General features: G+C 31.3%; 1 protein-coding gene across 9 annotated transcripts in view; it reads left to right on the forward strand.

Moving 5' to 3' along the window:
• The window catches only part of LOC132734506 (uncharacterized), a 53,481-nt gene that overhangs the window by 18,128 nt on the left and 8,404 nt on the right, over positions 1 to 26,949 (forward strand). For 3 of the 9 annotated variants that reach the window (XM_060721253.1, XM_060721257.1, XM_060721258.1), the window contains exons 2-7: positions 21,665 to 21,721; positions 22,675 to 22,803; positions 23,227 to 23,280; positions 25,421 to 25,492; positions 25,878 to 25,994; positions 26,415 to 26,510. In XM_060721253.1, the coding sequence (XP_060577236.1) occupies positions 21,665 to 21,721; positions 22,675 to 22,803; positions 23,227 to 23,280; positions 25,421 to 25,492; positions 25,878 to 25,994; positions 26,415 to 26,510 (525 nt within the window). The other 6 variants (XM_060721260.1, XM_060721254.1, XM_060721259.1 and 3 more) reach the window with 6 other exon arrangements.

Consider the following 26,949-nt stretch of genomic DNA (forward strand, 5'->3'; position numbering starts at 1 on the left):
ATTAATGTAACAAATTAAAACATACTAAAACCGTATTTTGTAACTAAATAATATCTTTTGTCTCAAGTGTGACACGAAACATGTGGGAGCAATGGGTGCTTTGTTTTTATGTTATATATTACTTATAATTAGAAATGACATAATTTGGGTGTTGCAGTTGCCTCACGCATCGATCTTTTGTGTCATTTTTCTTTTTTATCAGTGTAATTTAATTTCATATACTTATATCAAAATATGAAACACCGTAGAAGTTCATTAGATCGCTGAATGCGAATGCAAGTTCTACTTTTTTATATAATCTATTAATTATAGATTTTGTAAAACTAGTAATGTAGGACAATTTTGGTGATTATCAATTAGCCGGAAGACTAAAGATTTGGATTTTGGATTGTCATAATCAAACTGTATAATATATCATTTAAAAGTACAATCTTATACAGTGACATGTTTATAACTCGACATTTTGTATGGAAAGAATATTTGTATTATGAACAATTAGCATGCAAAAAAGCCCTGCGCTAAAATACATGTATTGCAATGGCAGGATTATACTGAAAATACAGGAGACCTTTGCTGTATGTTATATTGCAACATAACCCATGAACATTCTCTAAATTAATCGTCATCTAATTTCAGTTATAATTACATCCTCTAATTTGCATTTTAATCTGTTTAACAAAGCTTGAAAGCCATGAGAAAATATTCACTTTAATGTTTATTTTTAAATGAAATAGGGCAAAATAAAGGGACTGTAAACAACAATTGTCATGGTGTGCCGATTTTATATCAAATCGAATTCGGTTATACTAATAACTTAGTTCAACAGACCCATTTATGTAAGTGTTATAGTGTCGCAAAATAATAAATATATTGTTTATAATAAATATAGAGGGAAGTTTATTATATTATCTCACCAAAAATCGTCTTTTAGCAAGGTCTTTTTACAAATTGCATCTCTTTTAAAAGAAAGATAACAAACAAAATATATATAGGGACAGAAATAAACACACTCCTGCTATATATTATTGCAAAGACTATTTTTTCATTCGAGCTCACAAAAGCTAGCTAATTTTGCTTTTGGTAACAGGTGTCAACAGTTTTGTATACTCAAACGGTAATTTGGGCATCGTGTTCATCCAAACAATGATACAATGAATCCATTTGAAGTAATCATTTAAAATCAACAAATCTAGACATCCAGACCTTAAGAAGTTTTAAATCCTCTGGTGTCAACCATTAATCGTATCAAAGACATATTCTTATTTTCTTTCATTTACAATACTTTCATTATGTTTTATTTGATCTGCCTAAACAAATACACACTTTTAAAAGACGCTTCAAATTTCGACGAGGACATAAAACCACCTGTAGATAAGATAGTCTTTAAATTATTTGAATATATATGTACATTTCCACACTGTTTCCACATTCTCCGCCAAATACATAATAAACTATTTTATCTTAAACGCTTTATGAATATGATGAGATCTATGCTGAATGAGGGTTATCCGCCCCTTTAGGCACTAAATGCAGCTCCCGCTGTCTAGTACGTACCCCGGACATGTCAGAAGTCAAGTCTTTACATGATTAATTTTGAAGCACAAAGTGGTGATGAACTACCTCCATGCAATTTCCAAGGAGTATTATATTATTTAATATGAGCCAAATATACATGTATTATTTTGAGCCAAAAATAGATAACTGTATGATGGCCTATGAGGACTTCTATGTACAGTAAACCGAGACAATATGACAAAGATGTAGCCATTAAACCACTAAAAGGGCTGACAGTGCCAAACAAATGGCCTGCCTTTCAAGCCGTCATTTTCTGTGCTAGTGGCTCATGCACTCTTGCACACTTTCTTCGACCTAAATATTGTTTGAAATTACATCAATTCAATTGTTTTACATACACCAACTTTACACGTCCATAAAGATCAATTCAACATTCTTAAATAATTACACATCAATCTTTTCTTTTTCGTTTGAACATTAGTAAAAGTCAACTATCTAAAGATAAAATGCTGTCGGTGTACTTTATATCAGAGTATAGCATTTCATTATATATCAATTACGTCTCGTATTATTGCTTCAAAGTAATGTAAGTCATTAAAACTTGGTGATAAAGTGTCAATTTAAATGACTTTTGTAGTAAAAGCATCTTTTCACGTTCATATTACGACACAGATTATGTTTTTGAAGTTGCGGGCAAAAAATGTTGCTGTTTTTATTTTAGATTGTAAAAACACGTGTGTTTCTTTTATCTTACTATCTTCTGGATTAATTCAGTTCAATTTTGAGAATGTAATGTTAACAATAAACATGAACAATGTTCTAGATAGTGATCTAAGACTTTAGGGTTGTTTCGCATTGGACAATCAGGCTCTTTATATCAGATGTACATATGAAATAACGAAAATGAAAAAAAAGTTTGTCTTTCATTTCTGTACATGAGTCCGTAAAACTTATGCAGTGTAAGCGAAGCAAATATTCTATATGGGTGCCTTCTCCTGTTATTTGCTTAATCTAATCAAAGTTGTCGATGTAATGTACATTTTATCAGCAAGTGTTAACCTAGAGTTTAATTTCACATGTTCTATAGATAAAAACATACTTCAACAAGGGTGATGATTAAAAAATGTGGGCGTAAATAATTGAAAAAAATAAGAAAATTAAATGAATTCACATGCCATTTAGAGTCATCGGTATATCAAATATATCTGTAATATTTCAATATACATGTAATATATTCGTGATTTTTACATGAATATAATAAAAATACAATGTATTTTTGTCACGTTTAATGTTAATGTTTTTTACTTCGTGCATTTCATACATGTCATTTTATAATATTCCTTTTGTATAAATGACTGGGAAAATGATTTATAGAAAGATGGACAATCTTTACGCGAGATTTAAGCCTCTTCTTTGCGTTATTTAAAGTAACATATCATTAGTCAAACACACAATAAGTGTATATACTTTTATTACCCCCAAAAAACAATGTTATTTTATACATATAGGTTCCCAATATAAGGGGACAGAGTCGTTAAATCAGCAATATCATACTGTGATAATCTGCCAGTCATTTCAGCTTTGTTGTACAAGTGGTTAAGGTCAGTGATATAAAATCATCAACCCATCATTGCTTTCGAATAGAATCCCGACAGGGAGCATGGTTATTATCAGGAAACTATCCAGTAAGCATACGCTGGCCGGTGGTTCAAATTAGATGCCAGCTCGTGAAAGGCGGAGCACCTGAAGTATTTCCCTAACATTAAAGCTAAAATGGTTGCCATGTGACTTGTACAGTATCAATACATTCAGATATAGAACTTATGGTATTTAAAGGGCCTATTGTAAATGTCTATATATACATTAACTAATGTGAATGACTGACACGGTTGGATAAGCAATGATACATTCTCTGTTTACCATGACATTACATAAATCACTTTTATTGATCATCAATGAAAGTCACAAATCATAAATATGTCATAAATATATATATTATTATCGTTATAAGTTTTCATGATATATATCAAATATGTTCCCGATATGCCCGCTTTTAAGTGATACATGAAAAGGCGTGAACAGTAATTATGACATTTTCAACTTAAAGAAAAACTCATTTTCTTCTGTAGTGACACATATTAAAAAGGCAGTTTCTAATCAGAATACATAGCATTTCCATATTACTATTATAATTCTACCGACTTACTTAACACATTGAAGAACACATTTCCAAATAAATAAATAAGTATAAGACCATTTCAAACAGAATTACAAACAAATTATATATGTATCATTGTTTTGGAAGAATGGGTAAAATAATCACAGGGAACAATATATTTCTGCAAATCTGCGACTTATAATTTGAAAATTGATCATGCACACTTAGCATTCATATTATGTGTCTTGTAGAAGAAGAAGAAGAATCTTTATTTTGCAAATTAACTCTCAAAAGAGTCATGTACAAGCATTCATAATATATACAATAACATGTATGCATAAGTAAATAACTAATTACATAGCAAGATGACGTGACTGCAAGTATTTCTTTTCTTTCATTATTATAATGGTTACCATTGATTATATATTTAATTTACAAGTTATTTACTTTTTGAGAGATTCTACATTCAAATATATAATAATAAGAAATACTTCGTGTATGTATTAGGCTTGCAATCACGGGAGAGACATTGTCAGCATCGATTACATAGTATACTTAAAATTCTCTTCCATACACTGGTCTTTGTATTACATTTACTAATCTAAGCTATATGGTCTTGATTTATTGCAATAGTAATATGGCACAAAATATTGAAATTATACAAACAAAACAAAACAAATGTTACTTCTAAACTATACTTTGAACACATATAATGCTTCAAACTTGATACAAGTAAGACCAGTGTATGATTTGAAACTTACAAATGTATAGCCTTTATAATCATCGTGTTACTTAATTAACCTATTATACATATAATACACAAAGAATTGCAATGTATCAATAATACATCTATATACAATTACATGACAGCTAATATTCGTAAATTACACATACAGAAGTACAATACAATGTGTCAATTAATTTCTATGTACGTTTGCATTGGACTAGATATCCGGTTCGCATAAAACATATATATAGAACTTTAAATTAAACATTTTTGTACCTTTACACGAGAATTGTTTGTATTTCCATATTACTATTATAATTCTACCGACTTACTTAACACATTGAAGAACACATTTCCAAATAAATAAATAAGTATAAGACCATTTCAAACAGAATTACAAACAAATTATATATGTATCATTGTTTTGGAAGAATAGGTAAAATAATCACAGGGAACAATATATTTCTGCAAATCTGCGACTTATAATTTGAAAATTGATCATGCACACTTAGCATTCATATTATGTGTCTTGTACGTTCTTGACGTCAGAATGGTGTATTTTTATAACGGCGACTGACGTGTATAAAAAATCTTGGGGTCTGCAAATGAAATGGTTTATTCATTATGTCTTCTTTTTAGATATTAATTTTCATTATGTGATTTCGTAACATCATTACATGCTTATAAATTTATGATTCTTAATTTTTTGCATAAATGTGATTTCTTACGAGTGTTCACCATAATTGAATGCATAATTCTGCTTTTTTAACTGCATTGTGGTTTGCCTTATGAAAATGTTTTTATTGTTGTTGCTTTTTTTCTGCTGGTAATTTCAAATGTTTTTTTTTAAATTCTTATAAAAAATTATATGGTCTTTAATGTTGTACACGATATAAGCATTGTGATAAGCAAACTAGAATTTATTTAAAACAACGACAAAAATGTTTCTGAATCTAGTTCGGACTATCATCTATATAAACTTTATTTTTTTATGTACGGTAAGCAAATTGTACTATAAAGAAAGTCTCGTGTCGTGTTACCTATTTAACGATAAACTTGTTTAATTTCATTTAAACGGAGGTTGCATACACTATATAATCAGTCAAAAGATATTTTATAGCTGGTTTTAATTTCACATATTTTGAATAATTTCGGTTAGAAATAAAGTAGACACTTTAATAGTTGATCAAGGTGTGTTTAAGTTGGTCGGATAAAATACTGTGGTAGGGTAAGTAGCTTATAAGTTGTCTTCTTGTTAATTTATATTGTTTTAACAAATTTGATGTCAGATTTGAGTAGTTTCGGTACTACTCCTTCTTTAACACGGTTTAAATATTTGTATAATTATGAAGTTAGTTTTTTAAAGAATACAGAGGTGGTCTTCTCACCACTTGCAAAAAGAACGTGTGTTAGATATGACATATAATTTAACCTATCAATAATTTATATCTTAAATGCAATCATAATGTTAATATTTCTACTTTTTTCGGACGTTTAATTGTGGTCTTTTGTCGTGTTTTTCATTTCTGTGTTTTGGAGGACCATTTTCATTTTATTTGAAATAATTTAATTTATTGACGATATTGGTAAGTTTCCGATGATGTAACATGTAAATTTGAATATAAATAAATAAATAAATAAATAAATAAATAAATAAATAAATAAATAAATAAATAAATAAATAAATAAAAGCTGTAACATGTCATTGTTGGGTGTCATTTTTGTACTTAAATCAGTTTGTCGGAACATATTGAAAACAAACCCCTTTTTGTCATTTTTTATTTGAAAAAAAAAATCACCAAAGCAGACTATATTTCGCGCGTAGGCACGATATTTAATTTAAAGATTACTTAAGATTTAAAGAAGTAGTTTTTTTACCATTAAACAGATAAAATCGTCGCTTATTTGTTTACCAAAGTCTTGTAAAAAAATGTTATATAACATTTACGGAGGTAGGAAAAGTTGGATATTGTTATAACATACTTGGTTTGCTGGTTTTCTAAGCTAACTCGGATTAAATCGAATATAGCAAGCAGTTTTAGTTTGACGGAGGCGCAATCACCAAATTTCATAACGTAATTTAGATTTGAATTGGCATTAAAATACGTGTTGTATCATAAGCTGTAAAGCTTTATAACTGATCCGTCTGAAGTACAGGATATAAGATTAACTAGAGTTGTCGTTCCACTTTTCTCACATGCACTTTGATTTAATTACCAATTTTATGTTTTGCTATTACATGTTCTGATGGCCTTGAGCTTTGACCTTTGATGAGATGTAGTAGCGTTGTTGGTTTTGAAGTAAATGACCACAAAAAGCTTAACTGAAAAGGTAAACCAAAAAGAATATATCTAATACCGAGGGAATCATAACACTAGCTACCATATTCTTCGGAAACGAGGCTAATAAAGGCAGTTTCTTAAATTTGACCCAAAGCGTTTTATTACTGGAACGCTAAGGGTAAATAACTGAGATACACAAGTCTTGTGATACACTTGTTTAAAACCTCCCAAATCTTGACAGTGGCGTTTAAACTTTCTCTCACTCAATAAAACCAGTTAGCTGACTTTTGGAAACTTGAACTTGAATCAATGTATCTGACTTTGCCTAAAATAAAAAAAAAATGGAATTCGGGATTTTAAATCTTTTAACTTTGTATCATCACCTAAAGTCGCTTTACAAACGGCCATGTTATTGATTGGCAAGTTTGCACTGCTGTATTAATTCTGTACAAATTAATAAAATATATTTACATTATTATTGTAATATCATGGCTCGGGTTATTTGATATTGTCATTTCATTTTGAGGTCAATTACGCACATCTTTGATATGAAAAATGTTGTTTATCCATGCAATAAATAGTGTTTATTATGGTAATATGGTTTTATAATACATTTATTATTAATGTAGGTGTGAAAAAGCAGTATTTTTCCAGTCTACTGAAAATATTTCACCTCGCGTTGTGTTACGCGCGACTGCGGAAATATTTAGGATGAAAATGTTTTCTACTATAGCAAAATCAGGACTGCAATAAATCACGCTGATCAAACAAATACTAATATATACAAGTTCTAATATTTAATGAAAATCCAATCTAAAACAGTTAATAGTTTTATGAGACAAAACGTTTAGCCAAAATTTGTTTTAGGAGACGCTGTTTTGCATACACAACCGTAATAAAATTGTCAAGTAGCTAGCATTCTGAATTAAATGAAAGAGTGACATTTTACAAATGAGTAAAGTAACATGCATTTATCTGAAAAACAAATATAGGCTACAGAAGAATGTAAATTAACCGCAGTGTTAAATTGATTTATCAACCCTTGATACTAGTATTGCATTAAAGTATCGTATTTGTAGGTAAGAACCATTTGACATATTATATAAGACAATTATTATCATTATATAATATATATTGTAATATCATTTGATGTAATGTATGAACAAAAACAGTTCAATGTTAGACACTTATGAACACTTAAAAACACATAATATTTGATGTGTTAAATATGAATAATCAGAACTTTATGTTATCAATGAGCATACAAAGGCTGATAATACAATGTGATCATTTTGGACAATTATTCCAATTTCCACAGCAATATATTTCAATGTAGATTTATGATAAATTGATTTGCTATGTTTATGTAAGTACATGTATATGTAACGTCGTTGGCACACGCCAATATTCTAATAATTATAGTTTTGTTAGAGTCAAATTAGGTAAGGCATGTTAATTCTCGTGTCATTCAGTAACAATGCTGTCTGAGCTGTTTTATGATCAAATGTTTTTAGAATTTTTGTTGTCTTTTCTGTTCTTTATCTTCTTTCACGTTTAACTTGCTAAACTTTGTAAAGGAATTGACCTATGTTACTTTCACACGGTATTTGACTTCATCCATAAGAATAAATGCCTACGTGGACTTTAATATAAATAGTTTGGAATTAGAATTTGATCTTGTTTTATATGTTAATCTCCCGTAAATAATCCCGTTATAACCAATTGTTTCCCCTCAATGTGCAGTTAAATTGCTTATGGTCAAATGGTCACAGCACCGTAAATAATGTCCGAGGAGTTTCGGATAAGTGACGCTTATGGGTGTTTTATCTAACTCGCTGACATACGCTCGTTCCTGTTTTTGCACACCTTGAATAATGTAATAAGCTTTATGTACGATTTTCACAGATCAATATATACGTTAACAGCATGAAGTATATACGCTTGACAAACCTCTATCCTGTTTGAAATACTTTGTGTATCGCTTAACATTTAAAGGAACGCTATTAAATATTTCGTAAAGGGAACTATGTGATGGAATTAAAGTAAACGTTTAAGCTGATTGTCTATGTTAAGGACGTGCCACACACGATATGACAATTTTTATCACGTAGCAAAACTGTGCATTTGCATTATGAAGGTTATTTCAACAGTTGAGTAAATACGATATCAAGCAAGACCTGTGGTTTTATCGTTTCAAGGTCTTATTGCAAACACTTGCAATATTTTTCTACAATATGTTCTTTTTCGGGGAAATCATATATTATTTCGCTGGAAGATGATTGTTGGAATTTGAAAACGTGGTGTCATCAGTAACTTGACTATAGCCAGTCACCAGTCATGTCGACGACTGTTATAATAGCATGGATACATTTCCGCGATATTGCAAACTGGATAATAAATGGGGTGGAGCGACATTGCAAGGTAACCAATCAGCTAAACCTGTTACTTTATAACATTTTTCTGACATAGTTAAATCAAATAGTCTATCATTACTGTACGCTTTTTGCTTTAGGAAGATGTTTGTGGTCTAAAGGTTTACATGGTTTGTAGGATCCATGAGGCAAATCCCCGCTATAATCATAAAGTTACAATTAGTATGAAATGTTTATTTTCTTGCATTGGTAAACAAATAAGTTGTCACTGCTAGAGTCGCTATACCTTGCACTGTAACTATTTTAAGACAATACTCTATGAAGGTCGTTGGAAGGATGTATTACCCGTAGTGACCAAACAAATGTCTATTAAAGCATTGTAAATTAAATCATAAATGTTTTCACTTTTTTGCTAAAATCAGGTTAAATATGATTATTATAATTAAGACTGTTTCATTTCTGCTTCTTAGATTAATCTTTTGTTTTAATAGTAACATAATTAATTGACCTTCAATGCAGTATTTAGCAAAGACTATTTCAGGATTACTTCAATTATTCAATTAACTTGAAGTTATAAAAAAACCAACATTAATAAATCTATACTCGTATTTGTATTTGTTATTCAAGTAATGATTAAGTAAGCTAGTTTACTTCAAACAGGATTTGTAGCGTTACTTCAATTATGGCGTACAGAAAATAAAGATAACGAAAGAATATGTAAATTGGGTAGACATGCAAACAAGGAAAATGAAGTTAATGGTCGAATTTACAATGGATAATACAAGGTTGAAAACATCAAGATACCATTTTATAGCTACATTGTAGTATGTTGTCGAAACTAAATAAAGAATATGGTGGTGATTAAAACAAATTCATGATAATAACACGTTACCTCAATAATATATAAATGTTTAACCTCTCTGACCATTTTTTTCAACACAAAAAAATTGCATCGACCAAATGCTTAAATGGTTAAATTAGTTTTGCTAATGTTTGTTGTTCATGATTTTGTTGTTGTTATAAGGACAATGTACAATCACATTAGAAATTACTTTATAGTGTTGAAATATTAAACTTTGTTTCTTCCATTCTCCATCTGTTTTATATATTAACCCATTCCATTGCTTGAAATTACTTAGTCATCACGATATATATATAAGTTATTTTTTCTTCATGAAAAATAAAATTTAATCCATAGAAATATTTGAGAGCTCTCATCCCAAATAAGGTTTTAAGCCTTCTTCAGTGAATACGGTATACGGTAGTTTATAACTCGATGAGTGGTTTTTGCCATTCAGTGTTTACCATCATCTTATATTCAGCTCTTTCAAAAGCGCACACAAGCATGCATGCGAGACGGTAAACGGTAAAAGGGACCGAGTAAGAGTACACTTTGCATATTTAGCCCCGCCTTTAAATAAAGCACGAATTTCTTATAAAGCGTTATCATCATGATTAAAATAGACTATAAATCTGTGGAAATTATCAGTGTTACTGTATGTAAGTGCATATGCTTAATCCCCCTAATAAATTTATGCATATGTCTAGAAAATGGAAACAGGCTTTAAACTTCAGGACATACAACTGTAGAATAATGGTTTTTCATTCATATGCCTAATAATTTAATCAGCAGATGAACCTATGTTAGGATATCAAGTAAGATTATTATAGGATCATCTGAATGCACTTGTACACAATGTATACTTATGTTCATTAAAGATATATGAGTAATCACATTATAAGAGGACCAAGAGATCATCTGCATGAACATATACTAGTTTTTATAGAAGATGCATGAGAGGTTAATGTAGGATGAGCAGGGAATCATCTAGATGTAAATATACATTAGTAGTGATGGAATATATATGAAGAAGGGTCATCTGGTCTTTAAGGTGTATAAACACTGTAGTTCTAAAAGAACATATGTGAGGGAAATACATATAAACATTTTTATTATGGAAAAGATATAGGGGTAACTCGTAAGATGCCCAGGGGATTATCTAGATGTACATATACTATAGTTTTCATGGAACAGAAATAAGGGGATCACGTAAGATTACAAGATCATCTGGATGTACATAAACTTTTTTTCATTACATATCAGATGTAAGGGGATCAAATAAAATGACAAAGGGATCATCTAGATGTACATATACTATAGTTTTCATTGAACAGAAATAAGGGGATCACGTAAGATGACCAGGTGACATTTAGATGTATATACTCCTTTTCATTCTGGAACATATATGAGGGGATCAAATAAATGACAAGGGGATCATCTATATGTACATAAACTCTTTTTTTTTATTATGGAACAGATGTAAGGAGATCATGTAAGAATACAAAGGGAATATCTAGATGTACATATACTATAGTATTCATTGAAAATAAATAAAGGTATCACGTAAGATGATAAGGGGATCACGTAGATGACAAGGGGATCATGTAGATGTACATTTAATATAGTTTTAATTGAACAGAAAGAAATAAGGGGCTCACTTACGATGACCAGGAGATCATATAGATGTACATACTCTTTTTCATTATGGAACAGCTATGAGGGTATTTCGTAAAATGACAAGGGGATCATGTAGATGTACATATACTATAGACTTCATTGAACAGAAATAAAGGGATCACATAAGATGACAATGGTATCATCTAGATGTACATATACTATAGTATTCATTGAAAAGAAATAAAGGGATCACGTAAGATGACAATGGTATCATCTAGATGTACATATATTATAGTATTCATTGAACAGAAATAAGGGGATCACGTAAGGTGAGAAGGGGATCATCTAGATGTAAATATACTATAGTATTCATTGAAAAGAAATAAGGGGATCACGTAAGGTGACAAGGGGATCATCTACATGTACATATATTACCAGGACATCATATAGATGTACATACTCTTTTTCATTATGGAACATATATGAGGGGATCGCTTAAATGACAAGGGGATCATGTAGATGTACATATACTATAGACTTCATTGAACAGAAATAAAGGGATCACGTAAGATGACAATGGTATCATCTAGATGTACATATACAATAGTATTCATTGAAAAGAAATAAAGGGATCACGTGAGATGACAATGGTATCATCTACATGTACATATACTATAATATTCATTGAACAGAAATAAGGGGATCACGTAAGGTGACAAGGGGATCATCTAGATGTACATATACTATAGTATTCATTGAAAAGAAATAAGGGGATCACGTAAGGTGACAAGGGGATCATCTACATGTACATATACTACCAGGAGATCATATAGATGTACATACTCTTTTTCATTATGGAACATATATGAGGGGATCGCGTAAAATGACAAGGGGATCATGTAGATGTACATATACTATAGACTTCATTGAACAGAAATAAAGGGATCACGTAAGATGACAATGGTATCATCTAGATGTACATATACTATAGTATTCATTGAACAGAAATAAGGGGATCACGTAAGGTGACAAGGGGATCATCTAGATGTACATATACTATAGTATTCATTGAACAGAAATGAGGGGATCACGTAAGGTGACAAGGGGATCATCTAGATGTACATATACTATAGTATTCATTGAACAGAAATAAGGGGATCACGTAAGGTGACAAGGGGATCATCTAGATGTACATATACTATAGTATTCATTGAACAGAAATAAGGGGATCACGTAAGATGACAATAGTATCATCTAGATGTACATATACAATAGTATTCATTGAACAGAAATAAGGGGATCACGTAAGGTGACAAGGGTATCATCTAGATGTACATATACTATAGTATTCATTGAAAAGAAATAAGGGGATCACTTATGATGACCAGCGGATCATATAGATGAACACATACTTTAGTTTTCATTAAACAGAAAGAAATAAGGAGATCAGATAAGACGACAAGGGGATCATCTATGTGTACATACTCTTTTTCATTCTGAAACAGATATGAGGGGATCGCGTAAAATGACAAGGGGATCATGTAGATGTACATATTCTATTTTTTATTATGGAACAGATACATTTAATAAAGGGATCACGTTAGATGACAAGGGTATCATCTAGATGTACATATACTATAGTATTCATTGAACAGAAATAAGGGGATCACGTAAGGTGACAAGGGAATCATCTAGATCTATATATACTATAGTATTCATTGAAAAGAAATAAGGGGATCACGTAAGGTGACAAGGGGATCATCTACATGTACATATACTACCAGGAGATCATATAGAGGTATATACTCTTTTTCATTATGGAACATATATGAGGGGATCGCGTAAAATGACAAGGGGATCACGTAGATGTACATATACTATAGACTTCATTGAACAGACATAAAGGGATCACGTAATCACGTAAGATGACAATGGTATCATCTAGATGTACATATACTATAGTATTCATTAAAAAGAAATGAGGGGATCACGTAAGGTGACAAGGGGATCATCTAGATTTACATATACTATAGTATTCATTGAACAGAAATAAGGGGATCACGTAAGGTGACAAGGGGATCATCTAGATGTACATATACTATAGTATTCATTGAAAAGAAATAAGGGGATCACGTAAGGTGACAAGGGAATCATCTACATATACATATACTATAGTATTCATTGAACAGAAATAAGGGGATCACGTAAGATGACAAGGGGATCATCTAGATGTACATATACGAAGGTTGTTCGAAAAGTAATAGGACTGAGAGTCTTGCATATTCATATTCCATCCAATTTAAAATACTTTCATATGTATAGGGATCGTAAAATGTTTTTCTACAATGTATGCATAAGTTTATTTCATTTATTGTGATAAAAGCGCGTTTCCTGTGATATTGAATAACCATGGTAACACGCACCGGCGCAGCACATAAAAATAGTTATTGAAGCTATGTTGTACTTCTTATTAATTCATATATAATTATACTCCGTTTGTCCATATATTCCACCAACAAATTTTTTCTTATCTAAGTGACATTATATATCTAAATTTGACGTCATTCAGGCATGAAATGGCATAATTATTTAGTTTTGAACAGCTGGCGGTAAATGTAGAAATGTGGCACTCAGTAACAAACAGAAATTCGTGTTATCGTTAAATTGTGTCAACGAATTGGCAATATTCTTTCAGATACATACAAAATGATAAAATTAAGAAAGGAAAATTATCCTGCCATCAGGACACTCGTTTTCAGCAGGTACAATCAATTTAAAAACGGCGAATTCAAAATCTCTTACAGGAAATTGTGAGAATGAAAGCGGAACATTGTGACGTTAATTGCAAAAACGCTGTAAATAGATCGACGGTAAACGGCACGCGGACTGTCCGGCACTCTTTTTGTCTGCTTCGTGTCTACTTAAGTTTTCACCAAAGGATTGTATATAAAACCATTCTATCAAACACTATTTCATTGTCTCTCATTGGATATACTTGGTTTAAATAAATTGATATAATAATGATTAACGGTAATGATTAGTAGTATTTTCCCCCAATTTTATTTTAATAGATGCTACTTTTCAATTATACATATTGTTATTTAACTTTATATAATCATATTGATTTAAAAACGTATGATGTGAAAAATAGTAACTTAAATCAATTTTGCACAATTTAGCATTAAAAGTCCATGCTTGTTGAATTCCCAGTTTACTTAAAATATTCGAGAAAAGTGGAGAATGGCCAACGATCGGGCATTTTTCTTGGAGAGTTGAACGAAATTGTGATCGGTTTCTTTCTCGCTATATTTCCACATATGAGACCTGATCATATGAACATGATTCAATCACCTAGAACACTAGGAAAAATACTTTCAGGATGGATGACACTTGTTATATTTTGCATTTAGTTAACGACGTCATGAACGTCATTTACTGTATTGTCAGCGTGCGCCGAGTTTCGTACCCCTTGGCATTTGAAAAATTCAAAGAATTGTTATTTGTTAACATTTTGTATTGTTTTTTTTTCACTGTATATAGAGATCATGTTCCGATATGTGTGTCTTGTAATATTATGTACGTAAATAAACAAGTGTGAACAGTAAAGCTGCAGTCCTATTACTTTTTGAACAACCCTCGAACAATAGTATTCATTGAACAGCAATAAGGGAATCACGTAAGATGACCAGGGGATCATCTAGATGTACACATACTATAGTATTCATTGAACAGAAATAAGGGATCACGTAAGATGACCAGGGGATCATCTAGATGTACACATACTATAGTATTCATTGAACAGAAATAAGGGATCACGTAAGATGACCAGGGGATCATCTAGATGTACACATACTATAGTATTCATTGAACAGAAATAAGGGATCACGTAATATGAGAATGGGATCATCTAGATGTACATATACTATAGTATTCATTGAAAAGAAATCAGGGGATCACGTAATATGGCAAGGGTATCATCTAGATGTACATATACTATAATATTCATTGAACATAAATAAGGGGATCACATAAGATGACCAGCGGATCATATAGATGAACACATAGTATAGTTTTCACTGAACAGAAAGAAATAAGGAGATCAGGTAAGTCGGCCATCTATGTGTACATACTCTTTTTCATTATGGAACAGATATGAGGGCATCGCGTAAAAGGATCAGGTTATCATCTTGATGTGCATAATTATACTATAGCTTTCATTGAACAGAAGTAAGGGGATCACGTAAGATAACCAGGTGATCATCTAGATGTATAGATACTATTTGCGTCCGTGGACAAGTGGTTAAGGTCGTTGACTTCAAACTACTTGCCCCTCACCGCTTTGGGTTCGAATCCCGACAGGGACTTTGGATTCTTTCATGTGATGAAGCTATCCAGCTTGCTTACGGAACGTCGGTGGTTCTTATCAGGTGCCCGTTCGTGCCTGAAATAATGCACGGAAGGGTACCTGAGGTCGCCCTCCACCAGTAAAGCTGGAACGTCGCGATAATCTTACGTGATCCACTTATTTCTGCTCAATGAAAACTATAGTACTTATATGTACATTTAGATGATCCTCTCATCATTTTACGTGATCCCCTCATATATGTTCCTTAATATAAAAGAGTATATGAACATCTACATGATCCCCTTGTAATCTTACGTGATTCCTATATTTCTGTTCAATGAAAACTATAGTATTTGTACATCTACTCTAGATGATCCCCTGGTCATTTTACGTGATCCCATCATATCTGTTCCAAAATGAAAAAGAAAATGTACATCTACATGATATCCATGTAATCTAACGTGATCCCCTTATTTCTGTTCAATGAAAACTATAGTATATGTACATCTAAATGATCCCCTGATCATTTTACGTGATCCCCTTATTTCTGTACAATGAATACTATAGTATATGCACATCTAGACGATACCCTGGTCATTTTACGTGATCCCCTAACATATGTTCCATAATGAGAAAGAGTTTATGTATATCTAGATAAATTCTAGTAATCTTAAGTGATTTCATTATTTCTGTTCAATGAAAACTATAGTTACTGTATATTTCCATCTAGATAATCCCCTGGTCATTTTATGTGATCTCTTTATATTTGTTCCATAATGAAAAAAGTGTCAATGTTCATCTAGATAATCCCTTGTAATGTTACGTGATCCCCTAATTTCTGTTCAATGAAAACTATAGTATATGTACATCTACATGATCCCCTTGTAATTTTACGCGATCCCCTCATATATGTTCCATAATGAAAAAGAGTATGTACATCTATATGATCTCCTGGTAGTATATGTACATGTAGATGATCCCCTTGTCACCTTACGTGATCCCCTTATTTTTTTTCAATGAATACTCTAGTATATGTACATCTAGATGATCCCCTTGTCACCTTACGTGATCCCCTCATTTCTGTTCAATGAATACTATAGTATATGTACATCTAGATGATACCATTGTCATCTTACGTGATCCCTTTATTTCTTTTCAATGAATACTATAGTATATGTACATCTAGATGATACCATTGTCATCTTACGTGATCCCTTTATTTCTGTTCAATGAAGTCTATAGTATATGTACATCTACATGATCCCCTTGTCATTTAAGCGATCCCCTCATATATGTTCCATAATGAAAAAGAGTATGTACATCTATATGATCTCCTGGTCATCGTAAGTGAGCCCCTTTTTTCTTTCTGTTCAATTAAAACTATATTAAATGTACATCTACATGATCCCCTTGTCATCTACGTGATCCCCTTATCATCTTACGTGATACCTTTATTTATTTTCAATGAATACTATAGTATATGTACATCTAGATATTCCCTTTGTATTCTTACATGATCTCCTTACATCTGTTCCATAATAAAAAAAAGAGTTTATGTACATATAGATGATCCCCTTGTCATTTATTTGATCCCCTCATATATGTTCCAGAATGAAAAAGAGTATATACATCTAAATGTCACCTGGTCATCTTACGTGATCCCCTTATTTCTGTTCAATGAAAACTATAGTATATGTACATCTAGATGATCCCTTTGTCATTTTATTTGATCCCCTTACATCTGATATGTAATGAAAAAAAGTTTATGTACATCCAGATGATCTTGTAATCTTACGTGATCCCCTTATTTCTGTTCCATGAAAACTATAGTATATGTACATCTAGATAATCCCCTGGGCATCTTACGAGTTACCCTTATATCTTTTCCATAATAAAAATGTTTATATGTATTTCCCTCACATATGTTCTTTAAGAACTACAGTGTTTATACACCTTAAAGACCAGATGACCCTTCTTCATATATATTCCATCACTACTAATGTATATTTACATCTAGATGATTCCCTGCTCATCTTACATTAACCTCTCATGCATCTTCTATAAAAACTAGTATATGTTCATGCAGATGATCTCTTGGTCCTCTTATAATGTGATTACTCATATATCTTTAATGAACATAAGTATACATTGTGTACAAGTGCATTCAGATGATCCTATAATAATCTTACTTGATATCCTAACATAGGTTCATCTGCTGATTAAATTATTAGGCATATGAATGAAAAACCATTATTCTACAGTTGTATGTCCTGAAGTTTAAAGCCTGTTTCCATTTTCTAGACATATGCATAAATTTATTAGGAGGATTAAGCATATGCACTTACATACAGTAACACTGATAATTTCCACAGATTTATAGTCTATTTTAATCATGATGATAACGCTTTATAAGAAATTCGTGCTTTATTTAAAGGCGGGGCTAAATATGCAAAGTGTACTCTTACTCGGTCCCTTTTACCGTTTACCATGCGAGACACATTGCATTCCTCTATCCTCAAGTCAATCCTTATTTATTTGGTGAAAGTGCACATCACCATTTATGGTAAATGTTACCTCAATAAGCCCTCGTGGGCGTTTTTTCTTATTCGTAAATCAACCTTATTTACATTTACGAACACATCAAACCGTAGCAAACAAAATTATCAATGAGGTACATCATATGGAGGGGTTATAAAACGATTTTTGAATCTATCTTGAACAGTTCACAAGATTTATTATTTAAGGTCTTGATCGAAAGGCAGTAGGCTGCCGTTGAGTGTTTGATAAATATTAATTAATTTCAATTTCATGTGGATTTTTTAAAAGTGGATGTTCTTTTTTTACATTTGATAGTGTTTGATAACGCGTTGAAGGAGTTGCACCTTTAAAAATTGTGGATTTGATCGGGTAAATTTTTAAATTTTTTACTTTATTTTCCTCGAATACTTATTCTTAACTTATTGGTGCGTTGATTATTCTATATGAACTTTTACAAACTTTATATAGTTATTTTATTGAAACTATTTTTCTTTATTCCTAAATTATACTTGATCTGATAATAGATTGTATTTTACAATAAATATGTAAGTGTTATTCAACATTTTAGTTAAAAAATTCTCTTGGGTAAAAATTTTGAAATTTAATGCATGATATCAATAGAAGGGCTCTTACGCTTTCACAAGGACTCTTAATTTCTACATTTTAAGCCACGAGGCGTCAGATAGACCAATACAAACCATGTTTGTTGTCTGCTGTTTTGGCGGGAAACCAAAATGGCCCTTAACTTGTTATTTTAAGAGTTCCTTAAGAATGATTATAAGATTATACGATATTTTGCTTTAATCTAATACTCATTAATAAACTGAAGTTTAAAAACGTCAAAACTAAGTAACTTGTAGATAGGATGTAGGTTATTAAATATGCAGCAAGAACAGTTACTGTAACGAACAGTTCATGTAGACAAAATGAATTTCGTATAACTTGAAGATAAATCACCCTACATTCTCAGACACTGATCATTAACTTACAGATTATGACACTCTGCCTGAAATGGAGACACTGTGTCCAGTATTATAACGCTAAGTTTTTATTAACTTAATCGGGTTCTTAGGGGTCATTGGCGCAATAAATCTCCAGCTGATAAGCCGGGTTTATTTATTACTTTATTTGCATAGATGTCGAGCTATTTGCACACAACGGTGGATTAAAATGATGTTACAAGTCTTAGCTTAACCGTTGAAAAAGTGTAAGTTAACGAACCAAAATGTTTATCTTTTAACGCAATTTAATGCATATCTGTAATAAATGGCGTAATGATATCGGTAAAATTTCGCTCAAAATGATGCTTAAAAAGACATTACTTATTCATCATGCAAACGTGAATTGCGCTCAAATTACTGCAGTTTGGTATGTTGAATAAATTATAGATTACAATACTAAACAAAATTCATACGAGGAATGTCAAAAAAGTGATTTATATTAAGCTTGCTAGTATTATAATAAAATGGGAACTTAGTATTAATAATAAATTGTTCGGGCTGCTAAACGTGGAATATCTAGCTGTTGCACAAATATTTTTCTTCTTCATAATTATGCATGTATATGAAAAGAATATATTAACGACAAAAATGTCAGTCACATTATTATTATGTAAATATTGACGTTTATTAGTTCATGTTGTACTGAAGCATGCATTTAAAGTTTCTGTACCGTGCAGATAATTAAAAACCAAAGCCCTATAACTTTCAAATAAAATACCAAAAAATAATTCAGCCACCGGCATCGAAAAGCAAATAAGCAATATGTGTAATTCAAAATTGATTGCATTACAAAGTAGCTTATATTTCCGCATGCTGCGGTTGTAAATAAACCAAATTGACTTATTTTATTAAAAAGAAGTGAAGAGGTCTTTTCTTATATAGAACTGTTTGAATGTGTGCGATGGTGGTGTGTTGGGGGGGAGGAAGGGGAATCCCCAGCTTGATATGGTTATAATATTGCCGCACTATCCTAACTTATATTATTCATGTAGTCATGCAGATATGAAGATGTTGTTCCATTCCCTAAGACAACTGATTGTTATTACATACATATAAAATAATTTTAATTTAAAACTAAATAAAGAAAGTTGTCATTTTACCATAAAAGTGTTAATGTGACTTAAAACCAATAAAAATTAGTATTGACGCATACTTCCTTTTTGCAAAATTGCATATAAACAGTATAATACAGTGCATGTTTTGTTTTGAAGTGTAATCATTCTTTCAGTAAACGTCTGATATATCATGGTATTATATATAATAATACAGTATATACAGGGTCATGCGCTTTGTGTCTCCCTCTGTGAAACATTATATGTCTGTGTTATGTATTTACCATGTATATAATTTATCTTATCGTATGGCACTTCAATAGGATTCTTTCTCTTTATTCACCAACCTGTACTGCGGTCACCCCTGTGGATTTCGCATAATTACATTGAAAATACAAGGCTGAAATTATGTAATTTAACCACGCAAAGCTCCGGATTTATATTTAAACACAATAATCGCCAATATTTAAGGATTGTTGCATATTTTGCACAGATATATGATAAATCCAGATCTATTTTGATTTATATAACATTACAAATGGATATATACGTTGTAGCAAAGTCGCTAGAGGTAAAAGTTTGTTTAATGCTTTAAAGTAGTTTATCATTTTGGACATATAACATTCGACCCGCCGTTGATTTAACGGATGTTTGTTTAAAACATTAGGCTATTTGTCTCTAATGATTAAAATCAGTTCAGTATTATGTAATTCATTTGTTCATTGTTTTTCTTAACCTATCTAAATGACATAACTGTGTTTTTCTCTAATCTTATTTCCTTTACTGACAAAAAACAAGGGGTTGGACGTTTTTCTCTGTCGCTATACATTATTGTGTTGGCCAAGTTTTATATTATTTTGATAGCTTTTATAAACACCCTTAGTTTATTGCTTACTCAAACTTAAAGTGTAATATCTGTTAGCTTTTCTCAGCTCGGATTGAGCTAGTCTCAATATTTCAACTGCAAGATCGACCGACTTTACTGATATTACATAGGTGTCGGTCTTTAGGGTGACCATCGTCTATATAATAAAAAGCCCAAGCGCACAATTTGTTGGGCTACGATTGAGCGTTATACTAAGTTCGTATCTTTGGAGAAATTATTATGATTTTGACATGAACGCCTCCCCTGATACATAATCCTAACACAACAAACATATAAATATAGATAATTGTTTCTTATTTTCGACCATAATTTGTTGTTGTTGTTTTGCAGAAAAGGATGGCCGACTTGGAGGTACAGCAATGTTTGGACTGGCTGTTAGAACAAAAAGTAAGATATCCTTTATTTCTAATATTAATGAAAATGTATCTATCACTTTGGATAAAAAACAATCAGTACTATTCCAAAATAACTTGTTTCTCCTCTTATTAATAAACAATATTTATATATTAATGTGAAAGTGATCAGGCGTTTACTCTGATTTTATAATAAACTTAGTGTGCGGAAGGGAGATAACCGCTCTTCAACATTTTCGAGTGTGCGGAAGGGAGAGAATTGTAGACAAATTCAGTTCTTCGTTATTCTCATTTATGTGTTACAAAATTTCAATTTGATTCTCAATATATTTCTTTATTAGCTTTTTATATAGCTATGTTTCATAGGTTTTCTGTTAAAATGCTCTAAAATGACACTACATGTACACGAATTTATGATGAATTCCCGCCAATAACACCAGGGGTAATGTTGACTTCTTTACAGCAGTCTGTCCAGGTCCTAATAATTTACCTTCAATTATCATTCTAATATCACATAATTGTAAATGATAAGTTCCAAAAATGTTTTTCTTATGATTTTTGTTTGGTTTTACGTCGCACCAACACAGCATAGTTAGTCATGTTAAAGGTTATACCACATCTCTCCACAATGAGCTTGTATGTTACTCAGCTAACTTATAGGGTCCAAGCCATCTGAGACAATGATTGAATGTTTGGAGAAGTCACTCTATCCTATTGTAATGAAGTAAATTTGAGCCGCGTCACGACAAAACCAACATAGTGGGTTTGCGACCAGCATGGATCCAGACCAGCCTGCACATCCGCGCAGTCTGATCAGGATCCATGTTGTTCGCTATCAGTTTCTCTACTTGTAATAGAGTTGGTAAGCAAACAGCATGGATCCTGATCAGACTGCGCGAATGCGCAGGCTGGTCTGGATCCATGCTGGTCGCAAACGCATTACGTTGGTTTTGTCGTGACGCGGCTCATTTATATTTTGACTTGTAGAATGAATTGGAGGAGACCGGATTTGGATGTAACAAACAGTCTGTTAATGAAGGGGTCGTTCAACATTCACATCACAGAGCAAAACTTCGAGAATATATCAAACATATGGAAAAACTGAAAATCAAACATGTATTTACAATTTTCTTATTCTATTATTTTTATATTCTTAACATATATATCATTGTTAATGATGTAACCTCTGAGGATTGCGTCGGACAAATTCTCGTGTATATCAAAAAGTGGTGGTACAGTTAAAAAATTTATAAATGAATGGTACAGATAAAGATTAATTTTATTTTTTTGAAATTATTGTTGATTAATAATATCATACCAATTTAGAACACCCGTGTATAATAATATTGTTTAGAAAAATGTTCCAGTAACTGAACGATCGTTTTAAGAAGCTGCTTTATAAATTATGAGCATAAAACTGCATGGCTTTAGAAAGTCTTATGAATCAGTCATCATAAAAAAGATATAATTATCTCGGTAATATTTCCAATATATTACAACTGACAAACTATACATTGATAATGTATGTATATATTGTAGACATTGACGGATGATGAACTACAGGCGCTATACGGCACATATCAAACCGTTCAGGTATGTCTAATATAATCAACTTTCATTCTCCTTCTCTGATGTTTAATAATGGTCTTTCCTCCATGCCTGTCAGAAACAGGGGCTTCGGGCATATTACCAGACATGATAGTAATGTTTCACTTTATCTTATTCATTGCTTTAATAAAATACAAGTAAAATGTTTTCACAATAAAGCAACTGATATCTATTTTCGTTTATGATAATATTATCATATACTGAACGCCATGTTCTTTATTTTGACACATAATGACATAAATCTGAAGTCATGTCCCTTTAAATAGAAGTAAGATGTAAAAAGAGACATAAATCACTTGTATGGTGATATTGTGGTGGTACCGTTAGGTCAGATGTATTGCGTGTAGATATATCGGTAATAAAAAACCTTTTTTTTTAATGTAGGATAAAACAACCTAGAATAAACAGTTTAGTAAAGTGCCTCTATTTCAAATTTAGTACATATATGGAAACGCTTAATACATTAGATATGATATTATTACATGAAATTTTGACGATGTACAGTGAATATGTGATAGGTACTTTCTACCTACTACCTATCTTCTTCATGCCAGGCGGCACATAAGGCTGAAGATATAGGTACTTTGATGAGTTCTTAATTATGGAGGAAATATCTCTAAAATACAATTCATTTAATTCACAGGCTTTGTTGTCAATTCATTACAAATTGACGTAGCTTATCCTCAATGTACATTCTGTTTACACTTCAAGTTTTTTGAAAATTTCTCTGGTCTGACAAATTCTCTGATATATTCAGATTTGAATTGTCCTGTTTGTAATGTGTTTAAACTTCACTACATACACTTAAGATGAGTTAAATTTTCATTTCCGGAAACTTCAGTAAATTATATAAACGTTACACTATACAGTGCAGTACAATCCTAAATATATTTATATCCGCTTAATTGCGACATTACAAGTTATCCTTGACATTTGCATACTTTATATAACGTCGTTTGTCACTTTTTATAAAGACGTTAACGTTATAATACAAACGTTGTTACGTTTACAAGTCTCATGGTGTAACGTTTTACCTCATAATGTATTAAATTTCGTGCTGTATTATATTCAATGATCAAGGATGAAAAACAGTTTAAACGTAATGTATAAATAATTACTATTTATTTAAAAGGACTTGATTTATGTTTAAACCATATAAATGCTACCTGGATATTTGGAATACCGTTTCAAAGGTGAATATTTCATTACGTGAAGGTTAAGTTATTGAGATACGTATGTATGACGTATAACATAGGTATATATCTATGTTAGGGATGATTTACTACATAGGTCCTAATAAAGCAGTTTATTGTTTTGCTACTGGCATTTTCGTTAACTGATTAAGGGTGAATATTTTAGAGTGATGACATGACATATTTTACATATTTGATCAACATACAAAATGTAATTTGTTTCGTATTGTTTCTAAAGCAAATAATTGTATTTTCAGTTCACTCTCAAATTACTATAATAACCACATACTTGAAAGTATATAACATATTTTAGGATGGTGAAGACAGTCTATTAACTGATTAGATAAGAGATAAAAGTCAACTTCTACTAAGTTTTTATATGTTCATACAGTGACTTAATTGTTTAGTACTCTACATTTTGTAAAATTGTTTTGTTATCCATATATTATGTTCACATTCAATGTGTTGATTGTTTATAAATTGAAATCAAAACAGTTTTAGATATTGTCTAGTATGTGATTTATGGTGTATGTTTATTTCATTATATAACGATTGTTAGGTTTAATAGTTTTCTGCTATAGTGTATGGTGATTATGATGATATTAAAGCTGTGCACTTAACAATATTTTGTCTTTAGAAGGGATATTAAGAAAACAGCTATTCTTTGTTATGTTGGCTGTTTGTTTGTTTATTTGTTTATTCTTTCTCATACTTATGACAAAAAGTGTTAGTTCTATGTACCTGATGTCACTTATAACATAAAAACAGATTTTCCCAAAACTCTGCTTTGTAAAAAAGCAACAACACATTATGATATTATCATGGTAGTTTCTATGACGTCATTCAAAATAATTCTAAACACTCGTATGTTGCAACATTTCATTGTGTTTTACAATTTGGTTAGATTTAAGGTTAGATCTTTATTGTTTCAGACTCTAGCAGATAAGAAAACAAGTTGTTTTGAAGTTATGAACGGAATCGCAAATTTAGAAGACCAGATACAGGTAAGAAAAATTATTCTTACAAAAGTAAGGTATTTCACAATTATGTTAACTTGATTTAATGTTTTGACTCAAATTGCAAAACTGTTAAAATACCATGCGAAAAAAGTCCATCCATATAAGACTAAGTTCACTACTGCCAAATTAATGTTTTACTGTCGCCAGAATGATGTTGTTATTTCCAGACTACTGCATGTTGTTCTTTCCAGAATGCTGGTTGAATGTCCAAATCTGAATTACAATTACAAATTATATACGTTTAGGACAGTTTTTCAAATATAATAGATCATGTTTTTTAATTTGTGAACCACATATATTTTGTAATGTACGTTTTTACATGCTTATATGACAACCAACTGAAATGCGTTTTATCCATTTTTTTGACCAGGGTTTGAGCACGGAGTTTGACAACAAGGCAGTCCATCTTGTTAACCTTTCAATTAACAACAGAAAGAAAGCCGAGTGTTTTAAACTAAGTAATGAAAGCATGGCAAAAACAACAAAGGTAACTCTTGTAACTGTACTTACCTCCCCTTAAATGGAAGATAAATATCTTGACTAATTTCTGACATGTACTGTTTGTCATGTCGCAGGGACTGATCATTTCTTATATGCTACACATAAAACTGTAGATGTCATAAGTACAGTGTATGAAAAATTGGCGAGAGTTTAAAAACATACAGTAGAGAAATGTTTTGCTAGCTGTATCAAATAAACCTTTTTGTGAACATATTATCAGTACAATTCACTAGCACTATACGAGTACATCAGAAATAATTTCATCAAATTAACCAAACAATCTCACTGATGAAACATTTATTTTAGTGTCTTTTGAAACATTAAAAGATTTTGACAATAACGTCGTCGTATATATTTCAGACCCATATTAAATTTTACATAAATTGTCGCATATTATATATTCTAGAACTGTGTAAGCGGGGTTCGACAGTCATGGAGATGGATGGATGAAGTTATGCAGTGTGCGCACGTGCATCTAGCGAACGCTGCCGCATATCACGAGGTATGGGGATTTTAATGTCGTAATTTTATACGAGCGAACGATGCACATTTTTCTCAGAAAAAATAAAGAAGTGATCATATCACATGTAATAATACCTTAATGTTGTTACATTAAACGAGGCGAGCGAAAAAATGAAATAAAAGAAGTTCTTTAAGATGGTAAATGGGATTTCTCCTGAATATCTGTGTAATCTTGTTCCTAATACAGTAGGTGAAACAAGTCAGTATAATCTTCGTAACTCAACAAATCTCAAAATTATACCTACAAGAACTTCTCTATACGCTAATTCTTTTGTTCCTTCAACATTAAAAGAATGGAATGAGTTACCACTCAATGTAAGAAATGCAAACTCGTTAAACAACTTTAAGTCTCTCCTAAATCAAGGAAGTAGCAAAAGCAATTCTTTATTCTATTACGGTGACAGGAAATATCATATACT

The sequence above is a fragment of the Ruditapes philippinarum genome, unplaced genomic scaffold (assembly GCF_026571515.1).
Source record: "Ruditapes philippinarum isolate M1 unplaced genomic scaffold, ASM2657151v2 ctg1601_1_1_1_1, whole genome shotgun sequence".
Taxonomy (NCBI): Eukaryota; Metazoa; Mollusca; class Bivalvia; order Venerida; family Veneridae; genus Ruditapes; species Ruditapes philippinarum.